The sequence below is a fragment of the Rhinatrema bivittatum genome, chromosome 6 (assembly GCF_901001135.1).
Source record: "Rhinatrema bivittatum chromosome 6, aRhiBiv1.1, whole genome shotgun sequence".
NCBI classification, from domain to species: domain Eukaryota; kingdom Metazoa; phylum Chordata; class Amphibia; order Gymnophiona; family Rhinatrematidae; genus Rhinatrema; species Rhinatrema bivittatum.
In genome coordinates this window covers 235,537,845-235,558,461 of record NC_042620.1, presented here as the reverse complement: position 1 = coordinate 235,558,461, position 20,617 = coordinate 235,537,845, and the positions used below count along the sequence as shown (strand labels likewise).

Genomic DNA, 20,617 nt, shown 5'->3' with positions numbered 1-20,617 from the left:
GTGAAGACTACTGACAGGAGCCCTCTACCTCCTCACAGGGATCTGCTCCAACAAGGCCCGATCCTCCACGAAGACCCAACTCGATTCTCTCTTATGGTCTGGCCATTGAGAGGACATGCCTGAAGAAGAGCGGATACTCGGGGGCGGTGAATGACACACTGCTCTGAGCACGCAAGTTTTCCACATCTCTAACCTACATACGAACATGGAGAATATTCGAAGCCTGGTGTGAAGACTGCAACATTCTCCCGCGGACAGTCAAAATTCCCCACGATTCTGGAATTCCTGCAGAAAGGTTGTCTCTCAACTCCATCAAGGTGCAGGTGGCCGCGTTGGCCTGCACCAAGCCTCTCACCCGGACGTCTCCCGCTTCCTGAAAGGGGTCAAACAGATCCGATCACCCCTAAAGTGGCCGGTATCTTTATGGAATCTCAATCTAGTCCTAAACTTCCTAGCAGGAGCCTCCTTCAGACCCACCTGCGGTCTGTCCCTCCGACTACTAACATTGAAGACTGCATTTCTAGTGGCAGTCTGTTCGGCCCGTCGCATCTCCGAGCTTCAAGCACTGTCCTGCCGAGAACCCTTCCTCAGGTTCACACCGGGATCCATACAGCTACGCACTGTCCCTTCCTTCCTCCCAAAAGTGGTTTCTCACTTCCATCTAAACCGGACCATCTCGTTGCTATCGCCAGATGAGCATAAGGACTCAGAAGAATCTCGTCGCCTTTGCCGACGTTAAGATGGCAGACTCCTAGTCTGATATCTGGAAAGGTCGGAAGCTGTACGAAGGACGGACCCCCTCTTTGTCCTTCACAGTGGGAAGAAACAAGGAAGCGGCCTCACGAGCAACCATAGCCCGCTGGATCAAAGAAGTTATCAAGCCTCCACCTCTACAAGTCAAGGCTCATTCCACTAGAGCCCAGGCAGTGTCCTGGGTGGAAACTAAGATGCTGTCACTGCCGAGATCTGTCGGGCGGCGACATGGTCCTCCATTCATACCTTCTCTAGGTTCTACCGCCTGGATGTTCAGGCTCGGGAGGACACAGCATTCGCAAGGGCAATACTAAGTGGGCCTCGGGCAGCCTCCAACCCGGTTCGGGAGAAGCTTTTGTACATCCCATTGGTCCTGAGTCCATCTGCTACGGAAATGGAGAAATTACTTACCTAATAATTTCGTTTCCCTTAGTGTAGACAGACAGACTCAGCATCCTGCCCACGGCTGCCGACAAACATGGAAACTTCGGATGACAATTCCCCGAGAGCAAGACAAACACGGGTAAGCCAAGCTTCCTTCTAACTAGGACACCCATACCTACCGGGTGTCAGCGTTTCTCGGTTGAGTGCACTGGCAGTCTCCAGCTATATCCACATCAACCAGTTCAAGTTGTTCAAGTTAATCAAATTGTTCAGTCACACATATATCCACAATTGCTTTTCGAAGAGAATACTGAAGCACTGCACTTCCTGCAATGGTATATGTACTAGGGCTGATGTCAGATTGAAATCTGATCCGTCTCCAACTGCTATCAGGAGCACACTATATCCATTGGTCCTGTCTACACTAAGGAAAACGAAATTGTCAGGTAAGTAATTTCTCCATTAATGAGGACTTGATTATTTTGAAATGTGTATTCCTTGATGGATATTTTCTTTGATTTACCTTATCTTGTGTATTGTAGAGACGTTTTAAATCTAATAAAGATTAAATAAAAAAAATGAATAAGGAGGTGACGAGTTGGTAAATATATATCTTTTACAAGTGCAAATAAAACAGCATGAAACTATTTATGCAAATACTGAGTCATAGACCAGCTTGAAAAACAGCACATTGCTCATTTTTATTATGTCTTCTGTGGTGTATTGGCTTTTTAGCTTCAGAAAAAAGCTGAAATTTTATTTACAAATGCATGGAGGGACTGCATACAGAATGCAAGATGGCAGCATTTAAGGTACGGAAAAGAATCTGGTCTTTTTTTTTTTGCTCATAACTTTCAACTTCTTTGTAGGATTTTGAGCGCTCAAGAGCCTTCGCTTTCCTGAATGAAATCAAGAAGAGATTTCAGACCACGTATGGCTCCAGAGCACAGACCGCTCTCCCCTATGCCATGAACAGCGAATTCTCCAGTGTCCTGGCAGCGCAACTGGTATGAGGCTGGCCTGCTCACTTAAGGGCATTCTCTAGAAATGGGCATGTAATGCAACAATTATTTCAGAGCTTTTGTTTTATTTATTATTTGCCTGGTTTTAATTTCCTATTGAGAGGAAAGTGAGGTGAAAAAGGCCCTTCTCAGTTAAGCATGTAAAAAATAAATAAATGAAATGGAAGCAGGTGGTTTTGGCACTGCATTCCTCGTGTTTTGTGGTGCTAGTGTATGTTCAGCTTTTAGTGCGTTCATGGACACTGAAGTATACAGGGGAAGGAGTCTTACTGGCCATGTTTTAGCATTAGTTTTAGTGGTGGCAATGGAAACACGATAATTAGAAATATTGACTGCAAAGCAAAGACATACAGTACTTTCAAATCCGGTTGTTTTATATTTGATGCATGGATGATGAGAAAATCCTTTAGGAAGAGAGAAACATGGGTTGCCTTTCAGTTTAAATATATGAAATATCTGGGTTTTTCATAATATTAAAATACTTGTTTCTCAGCTCTGTTATGCCCATAGGACTTCCAGTTCTGCTTATGTTTTGTAAGCATTCTGTCATATTTCTTGCATTTCTACTTCTTTGGAATTAGATATACAGTGTTTAAGAAGTGAGCCATGACATTGATGGCCTGCTAGGGATAGGAAATATTTTTTTCATGACATGTTCAGTTTAATATTTGCATAACACAATGTACTTGGACTGAGAATTTTAAAATGTCCCCTCATTTGTTTTTGTGAGAATAATTATAGGAAGAATGGGGTTCTGGAGATTTGACTCTGACTACAGCTATGGGGCTTTGTGGTCTAAACCCAAAATAAAATTATTACTACATAGGTAGGGATGTGCATTAGTTTAAAATTAAATAGAAAAATGAAACAAATAGGGGCCAGTTATGAATAAAACAAATCCATTTCATTTGTTTGAAATAGAAGGATTTCTGTAAGCCATTATAGTCAATGGACTCAGAGAAATCATAGGGAGAGCAACAGGTGCATTTGTACAGTTAGAAATTGATGCAGTGTAGAGCAGGCAGTCACAGAGAAGGGGGAGGATGGACTTGTCAAAATGAGAGGAATGATGTATCACAGCAAAGCATTTTGCTAGTCTGACCTATCGCTGTGGACGTGGCACAGTGACACTGATCTTGAAGACTATGGGTGTCAGAGATTTGCTCTGCAGTGCTTCTCAGGACATTGTCTGTGTGAAAGCAAAGCTCTGAGCTCTCTCTGCCAGCCCATCAACAGCCCATCACACAAGAGAGGAAAACAAAGCAGTGAGGCAGCGCTGCATCACAATATCTGTGTCTCATTGCAGATTTGTGTTGCTTTCACTTGTAGTTGCTGTTCTGTTTTTCCTTTTTGGTGATTGAAGCCTTAGATACACTTGAGGTTACTCATTATTTTGTTTGCTGGGCAGTGGACATTACAATGCCACTGTAAAAAATATTAAATCTTTGTTGTAGTCTTCATATCCCCAGTGACATAAAAACAATAACATCAGGGACAGGGAAAGGCAGAGCAGATGAAGTAAATTTAAATGTGTCCAAAATTGGGCAGGTTGGCACCGGCACTGGCAGTCCTGCACCAAAACTAAAGAAGGATTTCTTGGTTTGTTATAATGTTTGTTATCCTGATTTTTTTTTCCCCAAAAAAGCCCTCATTCTGAAGGAGGAAAAACTGGCACAAGACAAAAGATGCTCAAGCATAACCATTTCACCGTTCTGAATGTGATAACACTTAGGGGCCAATACAATAAAACGCGCCCAGACTAGCGCATGGGTTTATATGTGGTTGGATGAGCCTGACTAGCACCCGATGCAGTAAGGATGTTAGTGTGTCCAAATTCATGTCCAAATACCTAGCCAATAACGCTCATCACATGTAAATTCATGTAGATGAGACTATTACTCCCAGATGCAGAAAATCTCCAGGTGCCCAATGCATACTTTTTAATGTGGCAAATTTTTAACTCCAGCCCCGGAACTGGCATTAAGTCAATCCAGGAGTCAAGGTCTCATGAGAAATTAAAAATCACTGTCCTCTGTGGTTCGTCCTACCTCAGTATCATTGTGACATTTAAATCTACTGCTTGGTGTTTAAAAACTAAAAATGTATAATGTAATGGCTTAAGGTAAAAAAGAAAAAAAATTCTGGACATGCGCACTTTACACACAAAATATAAATGCACAAAAAAAAAGTAGCAAGGGGTGAAATCAGCCTGAAGCGAAATAAAAATGATGCTCGCCCATTGCAATTCTGGTGCCTGATACATAATTTTTCCCTAGCGCGTCCCTTTTTAATGCAGCACCTCCTTTTAATACTGCATCGGGTGCCCAGGGGATATGTTTGTACGTGCGTTAGGAAAACGGGCGCTCAATATGCGCACCCGTCTTATTGCATCAGCCCCCCCCCCAGAGTAGTGCCAAAGATTTCATGCAAAATCAGGAAATGGAACTGACTGAGGGGGCAGCTCCATGATCTGGGAAATAAAGCAGCCCCCCACTCCTTTCCTGGAAAACCACCCCACAGTCATTAGAGAAACCATTGTGATGTACTGATTGGGATAAGAACCTTTGTATTTGGCAAACCCATTCTACAAGAAAATCTAAATTTCACTCTGCACACTGCGGGTCTTTGTGCCACTCAGCCTTGCTTGTCTGCCCAGACTTTACACCTTGGAGTTTCATTTGCCACTATGTTTTGCTGGTGGACCCCAGAGCTGCTTTTCATCTCTCATGGTGCTCTGAAATCTTGAAGCTGCTCTTTGACTGCTTGGCTCCTTTATCAGTGCCTGCCTTGGAGGTTTTACTGCCACCTTTTCTGCACTGTTCCTCCTTCATGTTGACTTAGCATACTAATGCCTCTTTCGGTGCCAGTTTACTACTTGAGATTCCAACAAGGGCTCGTGGCACTTTTGCTGGAGCCCTCTTTTGGAGATTTGGGGTGTTCTTCCCACTTTTTCTATGTCTTTGTTCCTTTTACAGTGACCTGCTGAAATCCTGCCAATGCTGGTACTCCTTTGCCCCTTTTCAGAGTCATAGACTATTAATGCCACCTTTGGTGCCTCTTTGATTTTAATGGCAAACAAAAATGAATCAAACTAAAAAAACCCAACACATTTGTTTTTGTTTTGAAACTAAAAAAAAAAGGAAATAGGGAACCCACAAAACAAATTTTTCCAGCTGCACATGCCTATACATAGGTATCACCTTTAGATTTGTTTAAAACAAAATAGAACAGCACATAGTGTAACATTATTTTTTTGACCCTACAGTTCCTTGCAGTTCCTTGTTAGGTTTCCAGCTCATTCGGAACTGAGGTTGGTGTCATAAGCATTCATTCACAGTTACCTGGAGATCTTTCCCTTCTTCTATACCCCACTCCCAACTCAACTAGCCCAGTCATTGCAGAGACAGTCTTCAGTTGGAGGCCATGCTCCAGGGCTCTTTCTGGAATCTTGCAATCGTGGCCACTGAATCTGGCCACTAGATGTCACTATTGCAAGATGACTGAGTGCTCTCTTCCCAAATCACCCCTTCCTCCTCAGCCCCAGTCAACCCAGAGTGTGGAAGATTTCATGGTAATGCCAGGGAGCCATTGTGCCAGCCCAAAATGATTTTGCTAGCTTAAATTAATTAAAACTGGAAGCAAAGACCTTGATGTATGCCTGGCAGATGGTTTATGACTCAGAATTCCAGAGTGACCCCATTTAATTCTGCTCTATCCCATTAAAAAAATACTTAAAAACAAAAGAACACAATGTCCAAGAACTATAACAACGCATATAAATTAACACAGACTGCTAGGATACGTTTGTGAAAAATATAAAATGTCAGTAAAATACTATTACAAGGAGGTGGCTGAATTATGAATTGTTTATGCAATAGGCAGTAAATGTGAGAAATTTATAATTTAGATATAAATGGGTCAATATTCAACATCATTTTGCTGAATAACTAGCAGGTCATCCAGCTAAATGCTGACTTTGTAATATTTCCCCCACTTATTTGGCTAAATTTTAACTGGATAATTTACTAGCTGTCTAAAATTTAGCCAAATTACGTAGGGGCACTCCAGGGCTGAGTTAAGTTAGCCGGCTAAGTTATCTGGCTAACTCAGGTATAAAAGTAAGCCAGATACTTTATTCCTCTAACTTTAAAATAGTCTGGTATATTTAAGTGCTGTGGCTGCACCTCTGAATAATTTGTGAAAGTTAAGCTAACTTCATGCAAAAGAACCCCAAACATCCACAGAAAATCCTACTCCCTGGTCAGAAGCACCAGCACCTCCGTGGTGATAATATAAGCGCTGCAGTATATTTCTTTTTTTTTTTTTTTTTTTTAATTTATGCAATTTCCAAATTATACAAGACAATCTTGATAGAAATAGAAATTGAGATGGAAAATTGGAAAAAAGGAAAAGAAAGGCAGAGAACCACCAGTCAATACATATACCATATTTTTCGCTCCATAAGATGCACCTAGGATTCAGAGGGGGAAAATTAACAGGGAAAAAAAAATGGTGTGCTAAACCGGCTCTGTTTCCGGGCGTCGCCAGCCTGAGTGCAGGAGATCGCTCCCGAACCTCCACTGGACCACCAGGGACTTTTGGCAGGTCTTGGGAAGGGGTCAGGAGGGATGGAGGGGGTTTGTAGTTAGATGTTTTTTTTTGGGGGGGGGGGGGTTTAAATTCACTCCATAAGACGCACAGACATTTTCCCCCCACTTTTGGGGGAAAAAAAGTGCGTCTTATGGAGCGAAACGGTACTTATTAACACTCTCGATTTTCAAACCAGTCCTCAGTAGGGAGGAGAATGCCAATCCACAACCCAAGGAAGAAAACAAAAAAAAAACAACAAAAGGCAATAGATCATAGAAGCAGCCATTACAATATACAATATAGGGAACTATCGCTTCCCGGCCTTTTGGAACTATAACGAGACTATTAAGACTGGAGGTCAGCAGAAGGCGCTTTATCAAAAATTGGGTCAACTGAGGAGGGTCATAAAAAAGATATGAATTATTCTGGTATTTAACCGTGCACTTGCATAATTCAAAGAAAAAAAGACGCCCCCCCCCCCACTCGGACCCTAGAAATCCTCTTTTGGGTCTGCCTGCAGTATATTTCTATAGCCACGTTGGGGAAGCTTTCACAGATCCTGCCTACACTATGCCAAACTCCTTTCCTGACCAATGGTACTGAGAAATTCCTTGGAAATTTGAATTTTCTTTTGGGTTTTTGGTAATTTCTATCCCCCACACCCCCCTCTCCAAATCTAAACATATTAATAACTATAGTAGGATTCTGGTGAACATCAGCTTTTAACCAAATTAAAACTGGTGTTTACCTATGTAAAAGTCTGACTAGTACCACTCTCCCTGCAATTGCAGGCGGGGGGGGGGGGGGCTGGAGCCATCCTGCAGACTTCATGGGGTGGGGCAGATGCTTTTTAAACTCTCCCCCTGTACTTGGGAGCTTGCATTTGCAAACTCTGCAGGTTCTTACTTTCCCGCAGTCCCAGCTGGAGAAGAGAAGCTCAGAGTACCTGCGGGCCTCCTCACCTCCAGCATCCTGCTTTCCTTAGCAGTTGCCTGTCCAATGTCAAACAGACTTGACCTGATATTTCTTTTACAGTCTGAAGATCACTTTAATTTGTTGCTGTGTTTGAAGCAGTCGTACTGGCTGAAAGGCAGATGGTTTCTTGCCTCTGTTGCTTGCTGCCTCGTCTCTTACTTTGTCTAATATATATATTTTTTTGGGGGGGAGAGGGGGAATAAGAGTTGTGCAGTTGGCCCCGCCCTGTTTTGAAAGTCTTTCCACCTATGCTCTTCAGTTCCTACTTCGCAAGTATCTGCATGATACCTGCCTGGGGTTCAGCAAAGCAGCACCTGATTAACTTAGACCCAGAGTGATGTAAATGGCCAAGCTCTAATAGAAAACAACAACAAAACAAAACAGTAAACACTTGTATCACTTAAGGAATGAAACAAACAAAAAGAAAAGAGAACAGGGGAAAAAAGGGCCCAGCAGCATTCTGTGTGGTGTAAAGAGTGTGTGTGGGGTTTAGAGCTGGAGGGAGGCAGAGCCCGTCACATGAGTGCATGTGATCCACAAGAGCTAGGGGAGGGGCAGGACAGCAGACTGCAGGAGCCTGGTTAAACTTGCAAGTAGGATCCTCAGAACTGAATGTCAGCTGCTCATTTCATTGTTCTACCTTTTGTGTTTTCTGAAAGCAAAAAGAAAAAACCAAAAATCAGTTTCTTTCCTTGTTACTGTTTCAGTAAGATGCCTCAAAGTTGCCAGTTGAAAAATTAAATACAAATAACCATTATCCACCACTATAAAATGCTTTCTAGGGCTGAGAGAGGAAGCATGTCAGCATTTTCTCCCATTTTTAGTATTAAAAAAATATATATCACTCATGTATTGCTTTGTGTTCACATTATATCCTGAACCATTCAACATACAGTACCCACATTTTCAGGATAGATATTTCTAAATAAAATCTAGAAAACTGAAATTGTTTCCTCAGAAAATGTATAAATGTAGCCCAAAACTGGAAACAAAAATATTTTTTCTCAGTTGACAAGCAGGCATGAATTAGTCATAACGCATGTATGACATCATCCAATGGCGCCAGCTCTGAGAGCTCAGTAAAGACTTTGCTGGGTGTGCCTGGGAGCCCCCAGGAGTGCACACTGTCTCTTGAGCTTTTCAGTCTTGCTTCGTCCTAACTACTGCATGAGCCTGTTCCCAGTTTCTCACTATAATTTATTTTCTGGCCTTTTTTATTGGCTTAGTTTTTCTTGTCTCATTGCATAATTTTTTGTTTTCAAACTGTAGAGCTTTTCAGTTCTGTGTGTGGTTAAAAAAAAAAAAAAAAAAGTGTGTGAAATGGAGAAGACTGGGACCAAGAAGAACTCAGCAGTTTGAAGGCTTGTATCTGCAGGTGCCAGATATCACAGATTCTTATTCAGTTTGCTATCACTGCCTGGATCTGGATCATGACTCTGCCAACTGCCACAGATGCGGTAGGATGTCCCCTGTGGGCACAACACTGCGTTTGGGGGAAAATGGAGGCCCTGGGAATGGTGCAATGGAGCTGTTCCTTGTCCCATGGCTAGGTGTCAACAGACTTGATGCAGAATATTGAAGCAGGATAACTCTCCCTCCTCCTCCACCAAGTCAAGCAAGTCTCTCTCGCCCATCCTGTGATGCTGGATTCTGGAACTATCTTAGGTCAGGGGTTGAGTGTGATGCATAAGAGAAAAGTGCCTAAGGATGTACGAGGGATTCCCTCTGGGGTCTTTTTCTTTGGTAACAAAGAAGCCTGTGCCATTGACGTGGTCCTCTGCCAGAGTGGAGCAGGCTTCGACCCTGAGTTGGGACAGATGCCAACCTCATTTATGGCATGAAAGATCCCCATAGGACCAAGCCACTTCTATCCGGACCTGGTTCAGCCAGGATGTTTGTCTCTTTGGTGTGGAACTCCTCCAGTGTGCAGCCTGCTAAGGCCCCATCATTGTCAAGGCAAACAACCTTGACACAAAAGCACAGAAGTCTTGCTACAGCTCAAAAAGAATGTCTCTGGTTCCACTCTTCAGCCATGGTATCAATCAACGGGAAGTCTTGATGCATCTGGCATGAAGTGTCCAAGAGCTGGCCATGACTACAGATACTATTGCAGACCCAAGCTCCATCTTGGCAACATCAACATCAGCAGCCCTTAGTGAAGAGGAGCCGATCTAGGTCTAAAGAAGATGTCTCTCCTCCAACTCTAGCGCAGAGAGTCCTTCAACCAGTGGGAGCACACCTGTCAGAGCTTGTGAAGAATGTCTTCATCTATTTAGACCCTGAGGATCGGAGAGGGAGGTTGCAGCCTCTCCTGTCTAAGATGAAGGAAATCTTCCCACATAGTGGTGCTGCTCAAAGCTCCCCCAGAAGGCTTCCAGTGAAGGGAATAAGTCCCCCTCCTGCAGTCTTGGATTTCCCTCCTTGAGGAGAGTCCCTTTAAGGATCAGAAAAGGAAGAAGTGGCATCAGTGCACTTTGAATTCCTCCTGAAGCTTCCCCTTTGATGCAGCAGAGGTCTTCTCTCTGGTCACCACCATCATCATCAGGATTGTGGCTCAGCATATTATCAGGGAAGGAGGAGGATTCCATGGGGATTCTGTCTGACCTTTTACTGGACTTGCCCCAACATATGACTTCTCCAGAAGATCTCTGCCACTCATATTTCCTGGATAAGATGGCAAAGGCCCTTTCCATCATGTCAGGAAGGAAGTATACCCAAGAGTGGATGTCTTCAGGGTGCTTCAGTTTCTTCAGCCTCTGGCAGATGCTGTATCCATTCCAGTACATGAGATTGTGGTAAATACCAATATGCCTTCCAATGGTCTGAAAGCTGGATCTGAGGTATTGGTGTGATTCAGCTACTGCACCACTCAATGAGGGTAGAGTTGAAGAAGTGTACGACGCACAGTTGTGATCACTCTAACATACTTCTGGGAGGGACCCAAAGATTATAGACATGTTTTGGAAGAAGTTTGTCTAGGGAGCTATGCTTAGCACTTGGGTTGTGGCTCATCAGCCACAGTATTTGAATGATACATACAGAAGCTGAAACCTTTGATGAAATCATCAGACCCAGAACAGGCAGAATTCCGCTGAGCTGTAGAGAATATAAAGGAATGTGAGAAGCATCTGATTTGCTTGTGTCAAAACTTTTAACACTGCAGCCAGATCTTTGGTTACTTCCATAGAGCTTGGAGACTCCAGTACTGTGAGAAGGCTTCAACCTCATAATGTTTCTCAGCTCTCCATATCCTTTGATCCCAATAGATTGGGACATGCAGTTGCCAAAGGAACTCTCTTTAATTAGCTTGTTGACTGTGTGGTGCACTGGTTGGTTTGCAGATGACAGAATGTCAAGGCTCATCAAATGAGAAACATGTTGACTTAAGAGGCTCATCTAAGAGCCACTTCCAAGACATATGCAGAACTTCTGTTTAGTCATCAATTCACACTGTCACCTCCTACTGTTGTCTGAACAGCAAGTCTCAGAGGGGACAGTAACTTGGACAAGCAGTTTTGTGCAGCCTGATTACCCAGTAGCCCACTCTGCATTGGAGTGATCCTGGTTGCTCCTTTCAGTAGTTGCTCTGTTCTGCAACCCTTTGTTTTGCATTTCCCACATTTTAGGGCTAAATCCATACCTGCTTGTTTTATTTATTTATTTATTTATTTATAAAATGTATAGACTGCTGATCTGCAAATCTCAACGGATTATAAACATTCACAATAAATCACAATCGGATAGTTGATGGAGAATGCAAGTTTGCTTATTTGTAGACAGGGTTGTCTGTAGACAGCAAGATAAATTAGCCATTGATACCCAGCTGCCTCCCTGAAGAGCCAACCACAGTTGCTAAAGCTGAGGAGCTCAAGTGGCAGTATATGTGCAGTGTGGGGACTCCCATGCATGCTCAGTAGTCTTTACTGAGCTCTGAGAACTAGGTCAAATGTCTGTGCCAGCGGATGATGTCACCCACGTTATGGCTAATTCATCCTGATGTCTGCAGAGAATCCTTGCTTTCCCATTAGACTTGTGTGAGTTTAGCACAAAATTGTTTTTAGAAAAAAAAGCACTCCTGAATTGCTCTGCAATTCTTTTCTAACTTGTTCCTTTAGCCCAGGGTTTTGATTGCACTGAAATGTAACAGCCTTTTAAACTGGGCTTTTTTTTTTCCTCCATTTTTCAAACTAACGTCACACCAATGCTGCTGGGCTAGGGCTGTTATTGTTGAGCGCCACAGGCCCACTTGGCTTCATGGCCATTTCCTGTTTTGCTCAGTTTCTTGTGGAAAACAAAGGCAGTTTGCTGCTGTAAAAAGCATCCACAAAGCAGTGAAATGGCGGGAGGAATCCAACCCCCGCATCTCCGCTTTAAAGTAAAAGGAAAGAAATGTTGGCAGAGTGTGATTTGCTTTTTTTTTTTTTTTTGGTACTTTCTCCCCAAATCTGTCCATGCAACATCCCAATTGCTAAGAACTTGACTTGCTTCAGCACAGGGCTTTGCTTAAGGTCATACTGTACATGGCTGAGCTGGGTCTCTGGTTTTCCAGTGCCACCACTTATATACCTCAGTGAACTGTAGGTGTCCTAGTATGGGTGACATCTTAGACAAAGGTCCAGTGCTTTACTGGTAGAGGAATGGCTCCTGGCTAAAGATAGAATACAGTGCACGGGTGACTCTGCCCTCTATCCCGGTGAGCTGCACGCTTTGTTTACAGAGAGAGAGTGCACGTTTGCCATGCCACACTCTTGGGAAAGGACTGCTGAAATGCAGAATGGGTAGATAGCAAGAATTAAATTATGGAGTGCATTACAGTCCCACACCAATAGTTGTAACTGTACTTTAGATGGTTTAAGGGACTGAGAAGTTGGGTTTGGAATATTTTCAGGTTAAAATACGATGAAGTAGTGTGGTTGCCATGTTAGTCCTCTTGAAGGACAATAAACCAAAAAATGTACGGTGTTAACTTTTTATTGGACTAACTTGATCAATTTCTTACAGCCATATGAAAAAAAACAAATGAGCAACTTCACCAAACTGAAAACGAAACTGAAGGCAGCTCATTTTCTTTTGATCTGAAGGGAGTATAATTCCCAAAAAGTAGTCAAATGTTTTGTTAGTCCAGTAAAAAAAAGTATCACCATATCATTTTTTTGTTTATCAAGCTTTATTTCTAGGTAAAGGCAATGAGATGGAATCACTTTTAGTAAGGTTTTAGAATCATAATTGGAAGGACATTTTCACCATCACAGTTACGCTTTCTTTAACTGACTTTACCTGCACTAACTGAGGCTCTGATGAGTCTCTAAATCGTTAGTGTGTGTGTGTGTGTGTGTGTGTGTGTGTGTGTGTGTGTGAGAGCCATGGTACCTGGCAGTCTCTCTGGTTCTCTTCTTGAGGGCATATGTGGGACATGCTGTGTAATATGGATTTGGGTGATGATGGTTTTTTATTTCCTTTCTTTTAGAAACACCACTCTGAGCACAAGAGCACTGACCGCGTGGTGGAGACCCAAGCCCAAGTGGATGAACTAAAAGGAATCATGGTCCGAAATATAGGTACAAGAACATGAGTTTAATGTATTAATTTGTTATACCACCTTTCCAAATAAAATCAGGGCAGTTCATTGCTCCATAGCATGGAGTACTACAGTAGGAAGGCGCGGTGAGCTATTAGTTTACATGGCTCCCTGGTATGGAAAACTCCTTTGAGAGCAGGAAACTTGGCATCCATCTGTAGGAACTGGTGTGTGTTCACGTTAGTAAGTAGCTGGATGTACGAATAATGAAGGGTTTGTTGTAACTACTGTTAGCTGCTTACAGCTTCCCTTCCAATCTATCCCATTAGGAAGAATTTCCAGCACATGGCATCTCTGCATCCATAAGGGCCATTGCTCACCTCAGCCTTCATTTATTAAAGAACTGCAACCTAGTACTTAGACGTGCACAACACAGTTTATACTATTGTTACAAAGCTACATTTGGAAAATTAGAAGAGAGTTCGCCTAACATTTCCCTTTTTATCTTCATATATGCAGGATTGACATACTTATAGCGCAATCGTATAACTTTCCACTGCTGCCTCCATTGTTTAAAACTCATAGTTGAGATGGTTTTATTTTATTTTTCAAAATAATTTTTATTGCCAGGAAAACGACATACACACATGGGATCCAGGATAACACAGTACAAATAGTAAAACAGTGCACAATACGAACTTGAACATAGCAACAGATTGCAGGCTAGGGTATTTTGGAGGTGGGTGGGTCCAGCAGTCAGAACTATGCTATTGGGGTGCTCTTCCCAAACCTGTCATGTTGACCCCACCTCCAGTCAGGTTTTCAGAGTAACTGCAATGAATAGGTATGAGAGAAATTTTGAATGCTTTGAAGACCCTCGTACACACACATTTCACGCCTTTTCATTGTAGATATTCTGAAAACCCGGCTGACTGGGGGGGGGGGGGGTCATCAGGAGGGGTTCCAGAAGCCCTGCCCTAGAGCTAATGGAATAAAATAAAGACAACAGATTGAACAAGGAAATGGAGATGCCTTAGAATGGATTTTGGGTGTCATTTTCTCTTTTGCTTGTTTCCAAATGGAAAGCGCCTTTTGCTCCCTCTGCCTCTTTAACCCTAGTGAATTTCCGTCCCTCCCCTGCCCCTGAACAATCTTGATTTCTGGCCCTGGTGGTTTGGGGGCTGTTGAAATGGAGAGAGGAGTTTGGGGTCTGAGGGGAGGGGGCTGTAAATTAGATGAACATTTTAAAATTAGTAAAAATGTGCATTTTATGAAGCCTTTTTAACATTTAGAAAACCACTGTGGTATTGGAGCCACCAGTGTATTAACAGTGCAGAAGCACAAGGCAGAGGAGTAAGAGCACTTTCAGGTATTTTCTTTGACCATTCTGAGCTGCATCTTGGGTATGGGAAGTATAAAACCACATTTTCACATTTATATTTTTTGGACAATTTGTAATTGCATATCGCTAAAATTTTAAAAATTAGAACATTACTGCACAGTTACCGATGATGATAGTATTTCCCGGCAGTGGCCCAGGCTGCTGAGGTGCTGTCTTTTTTTGTAAACATTTGATTGCATCGTGGTCATTTTTGGAGTTGTTTCAGTTTGTTAGACTTTAGCCACTGCCTTGCCACCCAGTCTGACTGATTTTTAGCCCACACAGCAGCAGAACTTGTCATTGTATTTATTAGTTAGCTTATTCACAGGAAGTCCTGTGCTGTGTTTCAGAGCATGTCTTGTCCAACCTGGCCTTACAAAGAGATTCCAGATGGACTGCTGTGACTAAAGGGGCTTTGAGAGATTTATAGTGCCTTTGTACTCACAAAATTCAGGTCTGTCGTCTTTCTTCCCCCCCCCCCCCCCCCCCCCCCAGATTTGGTGGCACAAAGAGGAGAAAAGTTAGAACTGCTCATAGACAAGACAGAGAATCTTGTGGACTCTGTAAGTATACAGGAATGACGGACAGAGGTTGACTGTGGCATATGTGGAAATTGGTAGAGAAAAGAACCTAAAACTGGAGAGCACAAAGGCTTGTAAAAATCTTCACACCCTGGTACATTTTCCACATTCTGCTGTCTAAAACAAATACAAATCAAAGTGTATTAAAACTAGGAGTTTGTTTTACTGATCTACACAACATACTTTACATTTTCATGGTAAAAGAACAATTATAGAAATAATCCAAATGTAAATAAGAATAAAAACAGGATGTTGATGAGCTAATTGTTAATGAGTTGTGTTCGCCCAGTTTTTTATACAAACTCCTCCTGTTTTTTCTTTGCCTTATGATTCTCATTGTGAAGGCATTAGACTACAGACTGAGGAATTGTCTATTTGTTTAATACAGGGAATAGGAAGCCTTGACCTAACTGCCCTTGCTGAAAGCCTACCGGGAGTTTTCAATTTTCATTTTCATAAGACCCCCATGAGCACTACGGATGACTTTTTAACCCTTATGGCTTCCCTGGAGTTGTCCCAATAGATAACTTCACCCCACCCATACAGGGAGACACATGATTTATTTATTGTTTTGTGCCAAATGTTTAGAAAACCCAGAACTATATTCAGAATCTACATTCAAAAGATATTATTGGTCTGACCATGTCCTTATTCAACTTAAATTAGTTCTACCTAAGTTTGAATCTAAACTCCCTAACCCAAATGATGCTAAATGGTTTTGGGGACCTTATCGATCCTTCCCAATTTGAAAACTATTGGATTCAGCACAATCGCAGTTGAAAATTAATTTGGACGTCTGTCTTTGTAGATGATTTTTCTTTCTCTCTCTTCCTACTCTTAGACACAGTGGCACCATTAAAATATACAAAATCTTGCAGATCACTGTGTCCCCTACCTTGGTTCCCATCAGAATGCTATGAGCTGAAATATAAGGTTAGACAAATAGAGACTCAATGGCATAAACCCCGCAGTGAAATGGGAAAGGAAGTGTATAGCTAGCCGTGAAATGCCTATAAGTCTGCCTTTTTAATGCAAACAAGCTGTACTTTTTTTCCCAAGTCCATAATGATCAGCTGTCCTTGACGTTTTTCAAATTATTTATTTATTTATTATTTTTATATAATAAAATCTAAGTTTGTACCCGAGGGTAAAGTAAAATCTAAGTTTGTACCCGAGGGTAAAGTGACTTGCTCAAGGTCACAAGGGGTGACAGCAGGACTCAAACCCTGGTCTCCTGGTTCATAGTCCACTGCTCTAACCACCAGGCTATTCCTCCTTCCTCCCTATGTTATCAAAGCCCAAACAAAAGGTCAACAAGTGTCCAGGATGCTGAAAGTTTCACCAGTTTTTACTTCTCTGTGTCAATGCTTAGTAAAAATTCTTCCTCTCTAAAGGATGAATTTTAAAAGCCACCTTTTTAAAAATGTCTAGTTAGGCATCTTAGATACATTTTAAGTACTGATGATTTTATATTGCTTATTCATGCTCTTATCTTAACTTCCTATGACTACTATAATACAATTTATTTTGGACCAATTGTAAAACAATTAAAAGTTTTACAAGTAGTACATAACTCTGTAGCATGTCTTATTGCTAGTTGTGAAAAACCAGAGCACATGACTCCTAAATTGATTGATTTGCAATGGCTTCCCATTTTTTGTGTGCTAAATGTTTCTCACTCTAAAGCATTGCAAGATGATGGTCCAGAATATTTTAAATTGCTGCTAACATTTTACACCCCCGGTCGTACTCTACGTTTTACCACTAAACAGTACCTCATAATACCATCTTAAAGTTTGTCATCTGTAGGCAACCCGGAGCCATGCTTTTTTTACTGCATGCCCACAAATTTGGAATACATTTACTAATTTCTAGCTTTGAGATGAGACAAGAGGAAGAATTTGAAAACCCTATTTTTTAAACAATTCCTTGCTACTGGGGTCTGAAGAGGTTACAGAGTTATTTTTACTGTTTTTATTTATCATCTTTTTAGTTTAACACTATTGATATGTCTATCATGTTGCTGTTTGTTTTCTATTGTAATGCACATTGAATGATTTTTTGCATATTGCAGAATAGAAATAGTTTGATAAATAGACTACCATGCAGTCCATTTTGGGGTTTTTTATTTTTATATATATACTTTTGCTCACCCCTTCCTTCCTCTCTCTCCACCCTTGCTTTCCGGCCTTTGCTCTTCTGCGTGGAAGCCCTGGCCCAGCAGCATCCAGATGCTGATTTTTCCACCCCATGTGTTTTTGGAGTAGTGTTTGTAATCTGAGCAGTGTCAGCCTTTAGAGTGTGGCCCACATTCAGCTGCTTTTGATATCCAGTTATCCTCAATGAGGATCACATGTCTGACCCAGATAAGATGCCAGTTAATACAAATGTGCCAATATTGTTTCTTTTTCAAAGAGACTTCTTATTCTGGCTGAAAAGACCTATCATTTTCTTATTTCTCCCTTCCCAAGTTTACATTTCTCAAGTGTATTTTAGAGACATCTAGGATTTTTCTCTTGGAAATCTTAAATTTTCTGATGATGGCATGTAAGGTAATGGGACTCCTCTGGAGTCCCTATAGGCACAGGTTAGTGAAAAAAAATTAAGTATATTTCTCTTGCTACGAGTTTAAGGATTTACTGTCAACAAAGCCTCTCAGTTCTCCCAAGAGTTTTCACATTGAGCTGATTAAAATGGTCTTCCTTTACACTGAATTCTATTTAAATATCTAGAGCTCAGTATCCAAAAGTAGGTATCAGACTACATTCAGCCAGATAAATCACTTATCCAGATAACTGCTTAGCCGGATAACTTGTAGGCAGGAAGTGAGTGGATCAGGGCAGCGCCAATTATCCAGATAACTTGTAGGGTTGTTCATCAAAATGTGTTATGGCGTTAGTGCACGTGATAATGCATTAATGCATGCGATAATCCGTGTTACTGCACTGCACGAATGCAAATTTTTTGAAGTGGCGGAATTGGGAAGGGGTTGGGGTGGGATTAAATAAAATGAAGGGGCAATATTGCACCATGCTGTAACATGGTTTTAACGCTGGAAGTAACTACACCTTTTTTTTCCTGGCGTTCAGCTGTGCGATATGCCCAAAACTGCTGTTAAAGATTGCAAATTACATTTTGGCTATTTCTGGGTGGGGGAAGAGAGAGAGAGAGGCCTTCACAGTATTCAACTATTTATATCTCTATAGGAGAGCCAGCTAATAGCTCGAGGTGAGGTTTTGGTGGTGGTTTAGGGGCCAGTTTTACATGCAGAGCGAAATGTATGAACAGTACATCTCTGTGAAGATTTGACATCATTTGGAGTGAGGGAAGTCTCACAAACTTGAGATTTCTACTATGTTCTCTCGCCCTGATGATGTCAAATCTTCACAGAGATGTACTGTGCTGTTTGTACATCTCGCTCTGCATGTAAAACTGGCCCCTAAACCACCACCTCTCCTCGAGCTATTACCTGGCCCTGCTATAGTGATATAATAGTTGAATTCTGTGAAGGCCTCCCAGAGGTAGGATGACTTTCGCTCTCTCCATATCTCCGTATCTCCATAGTAGTAGCCCCCTGCGGGGTACAAAAACTTTACCGCAACCCGTGATACTACCTATGCAAAGCGCTATATTAGTGCCCAGTGTGGTAATTCTAAAATTACCATAAACGCACCTTTTTCTTACCGCAGGCATTATCCATGCGTTGTTACAGCATTTTGATGAATCTAGGGGTTAGCCAAATAAGTAGCAATCTTCATACTTTAATGCTGTTAACTGGATAAGTTACACCTGCTCAATAGCAGCTCTAAACTTAGCCGGATATAACTTAACTAGTTAAGTACCATCAAATATGGGGTATTCAGCAGCATAGCCAAGCTGGATAAGTCTTATCTGGGAAACTTACATAAACGGCGATCTTTGAATATTGGTTCCCTTGTGTCTGACCTTGGCTTTCAGGTTAAATGCAAACATAAGACCACAAGAATTTCAATTCAGGGTCAGGCCAAGGTCCATTGGACACAGTATCCTGTCTCCAGCAGTGGCCAATCCAGATTGCAAGTACCTGACAGATCCCATCAAGTAGATTTAATTCCTGTTAGTCACTCCCAGGAATAGCAATAGCCTTCTCCAATCTGCCTGGCTATGTTATGGACCTTTCCTCTAGGAATTTGTCCAAACCTAGCTATGCTAGTCGCTGCAATTACATCCTCTGGTAATTCCACAGCATGATAGTCTGCTGAGTGAAAAAATATTTTCTACAATCTGTTTTGAATCTGCTGATTGTTAGTTTCATAGAATGTCCCCTTGTTTTAGTAGTATTTGAAAGGGTAAATAACTGATCTGCATTTACCTGATTCACCCCATTCATGATGCTATAAACCTCTATCATATCTTCTCTCAGCTATCTCTCCTCCAAGCCCAAAGGTGCTTTTCATTTAGTTATTTCTAAGTAAGGTGATTTTGCTCCTTGCATTTAAAATAGCAAATGATTTGTGTGCCTATGGTAGGATGCTGCTGCAATAAATATGAAGGGTCCCAGAAAAGCCTTTCGGTGAAGAATAGTCTCTGTTAACAGTATCATTGCACAGTGGATTATACTGTACTAATGAAATTCCCCTAACTCTCTTTTAGTCTGTCACATTCAAAACCACTAGCAGGAACCTGGCCCGAGCCATGTGCATGAAGAATCTGAAGCTCACCATTATCATTGCCTTTGTAACCATTGTAAGTACCAGGCTGTGCCAAGGCCCGCTCACAGTTCAGACATTGCCTCCCCCCCCCCCCTTTTTTTTTTCTTTTTTTAAAGAGGCACAAGGGGCTTTAAATGCTCATGAGCTACACAAACAATTGTTTGACTTTTGTAGACATTCTCATGCTTATTTGTCACATAAAGGTATGCTTGTCAGTTTTATAATGATACAAGTTACCCTTGATGAATAAGCCTTGTTCGGCTTGATTACCATATTGTGTGTCAGGTGCAGGTAAGAAATGCTCACCTTTTCTCTGTTTCCTTTTGCCCCATAAGAGTGCATAAGGTGACCCATGGATTAGTCAAGAGGAATCTCACTACTAATATTTCTATTTGACCATTTAGTAATTTCCTTTACTTTTATTAGAAATCAAGATTTGCTTCTTTTAATTTTCTTTTGGCCTGGTAGTTCCTATTTTCTCTTTTTTTTTTTTCCTTCCAGCTTAGTCAGACCAATGTTGGGGGATTCTGGCGCCATGAGCGTTCATTTGTAACTTTTCCCTATTTATATAAATCCTCCTCCTATTCCCAGTCTGGTCATTGCAGCAATGGTCTTGAAGCCAAGAGCCAATCACCACAGCTCCTTTCAGAACCCTGTGTCATAGGCTGTAAACCCAGCCAGCAGGGGTCACCATTATTAATGACCATGATGCCCTCCTCAGC

The 20,617-nt window shown here is 41.8% G+C and overlaps 1 protein-coding gene across 3 annotated transcripts in view; it reads left to right on the top strand.

Annotated features, from left to right (window-relative positions):
* Window positions 1-20,617, top strand: part of VAMP7 (vesicle associated membrane protein 7) — a 108,194-nt gene that overhangs the window by 85,697 nt on the left and 1,880 nt on the right. For all 3 annotated transcript variants that reach the window (XM_029606632.1, XM_029606630.1, XM_029606631.1), the window contains exons 4-7: window positions 2,007-2,144; window positions 13,192-13,282; window positions 15,119-15,186; window positions 19,837-19,929. In XM_029606632.1, coding sequence (XP_029462492.1) covers window positions 2,007-2,144; window positions 13,192-13,282; window positions 15,119-15,186; window positions 19,837-19,929 — 390 coding nt within the window. The remainder of the gene's footprint in view (window positions 1-2,006; window positions 2,145-13,191; window positions 13,283-15,118; window positions 15,187-19,836; window positions 19,930-20,617) is intronic.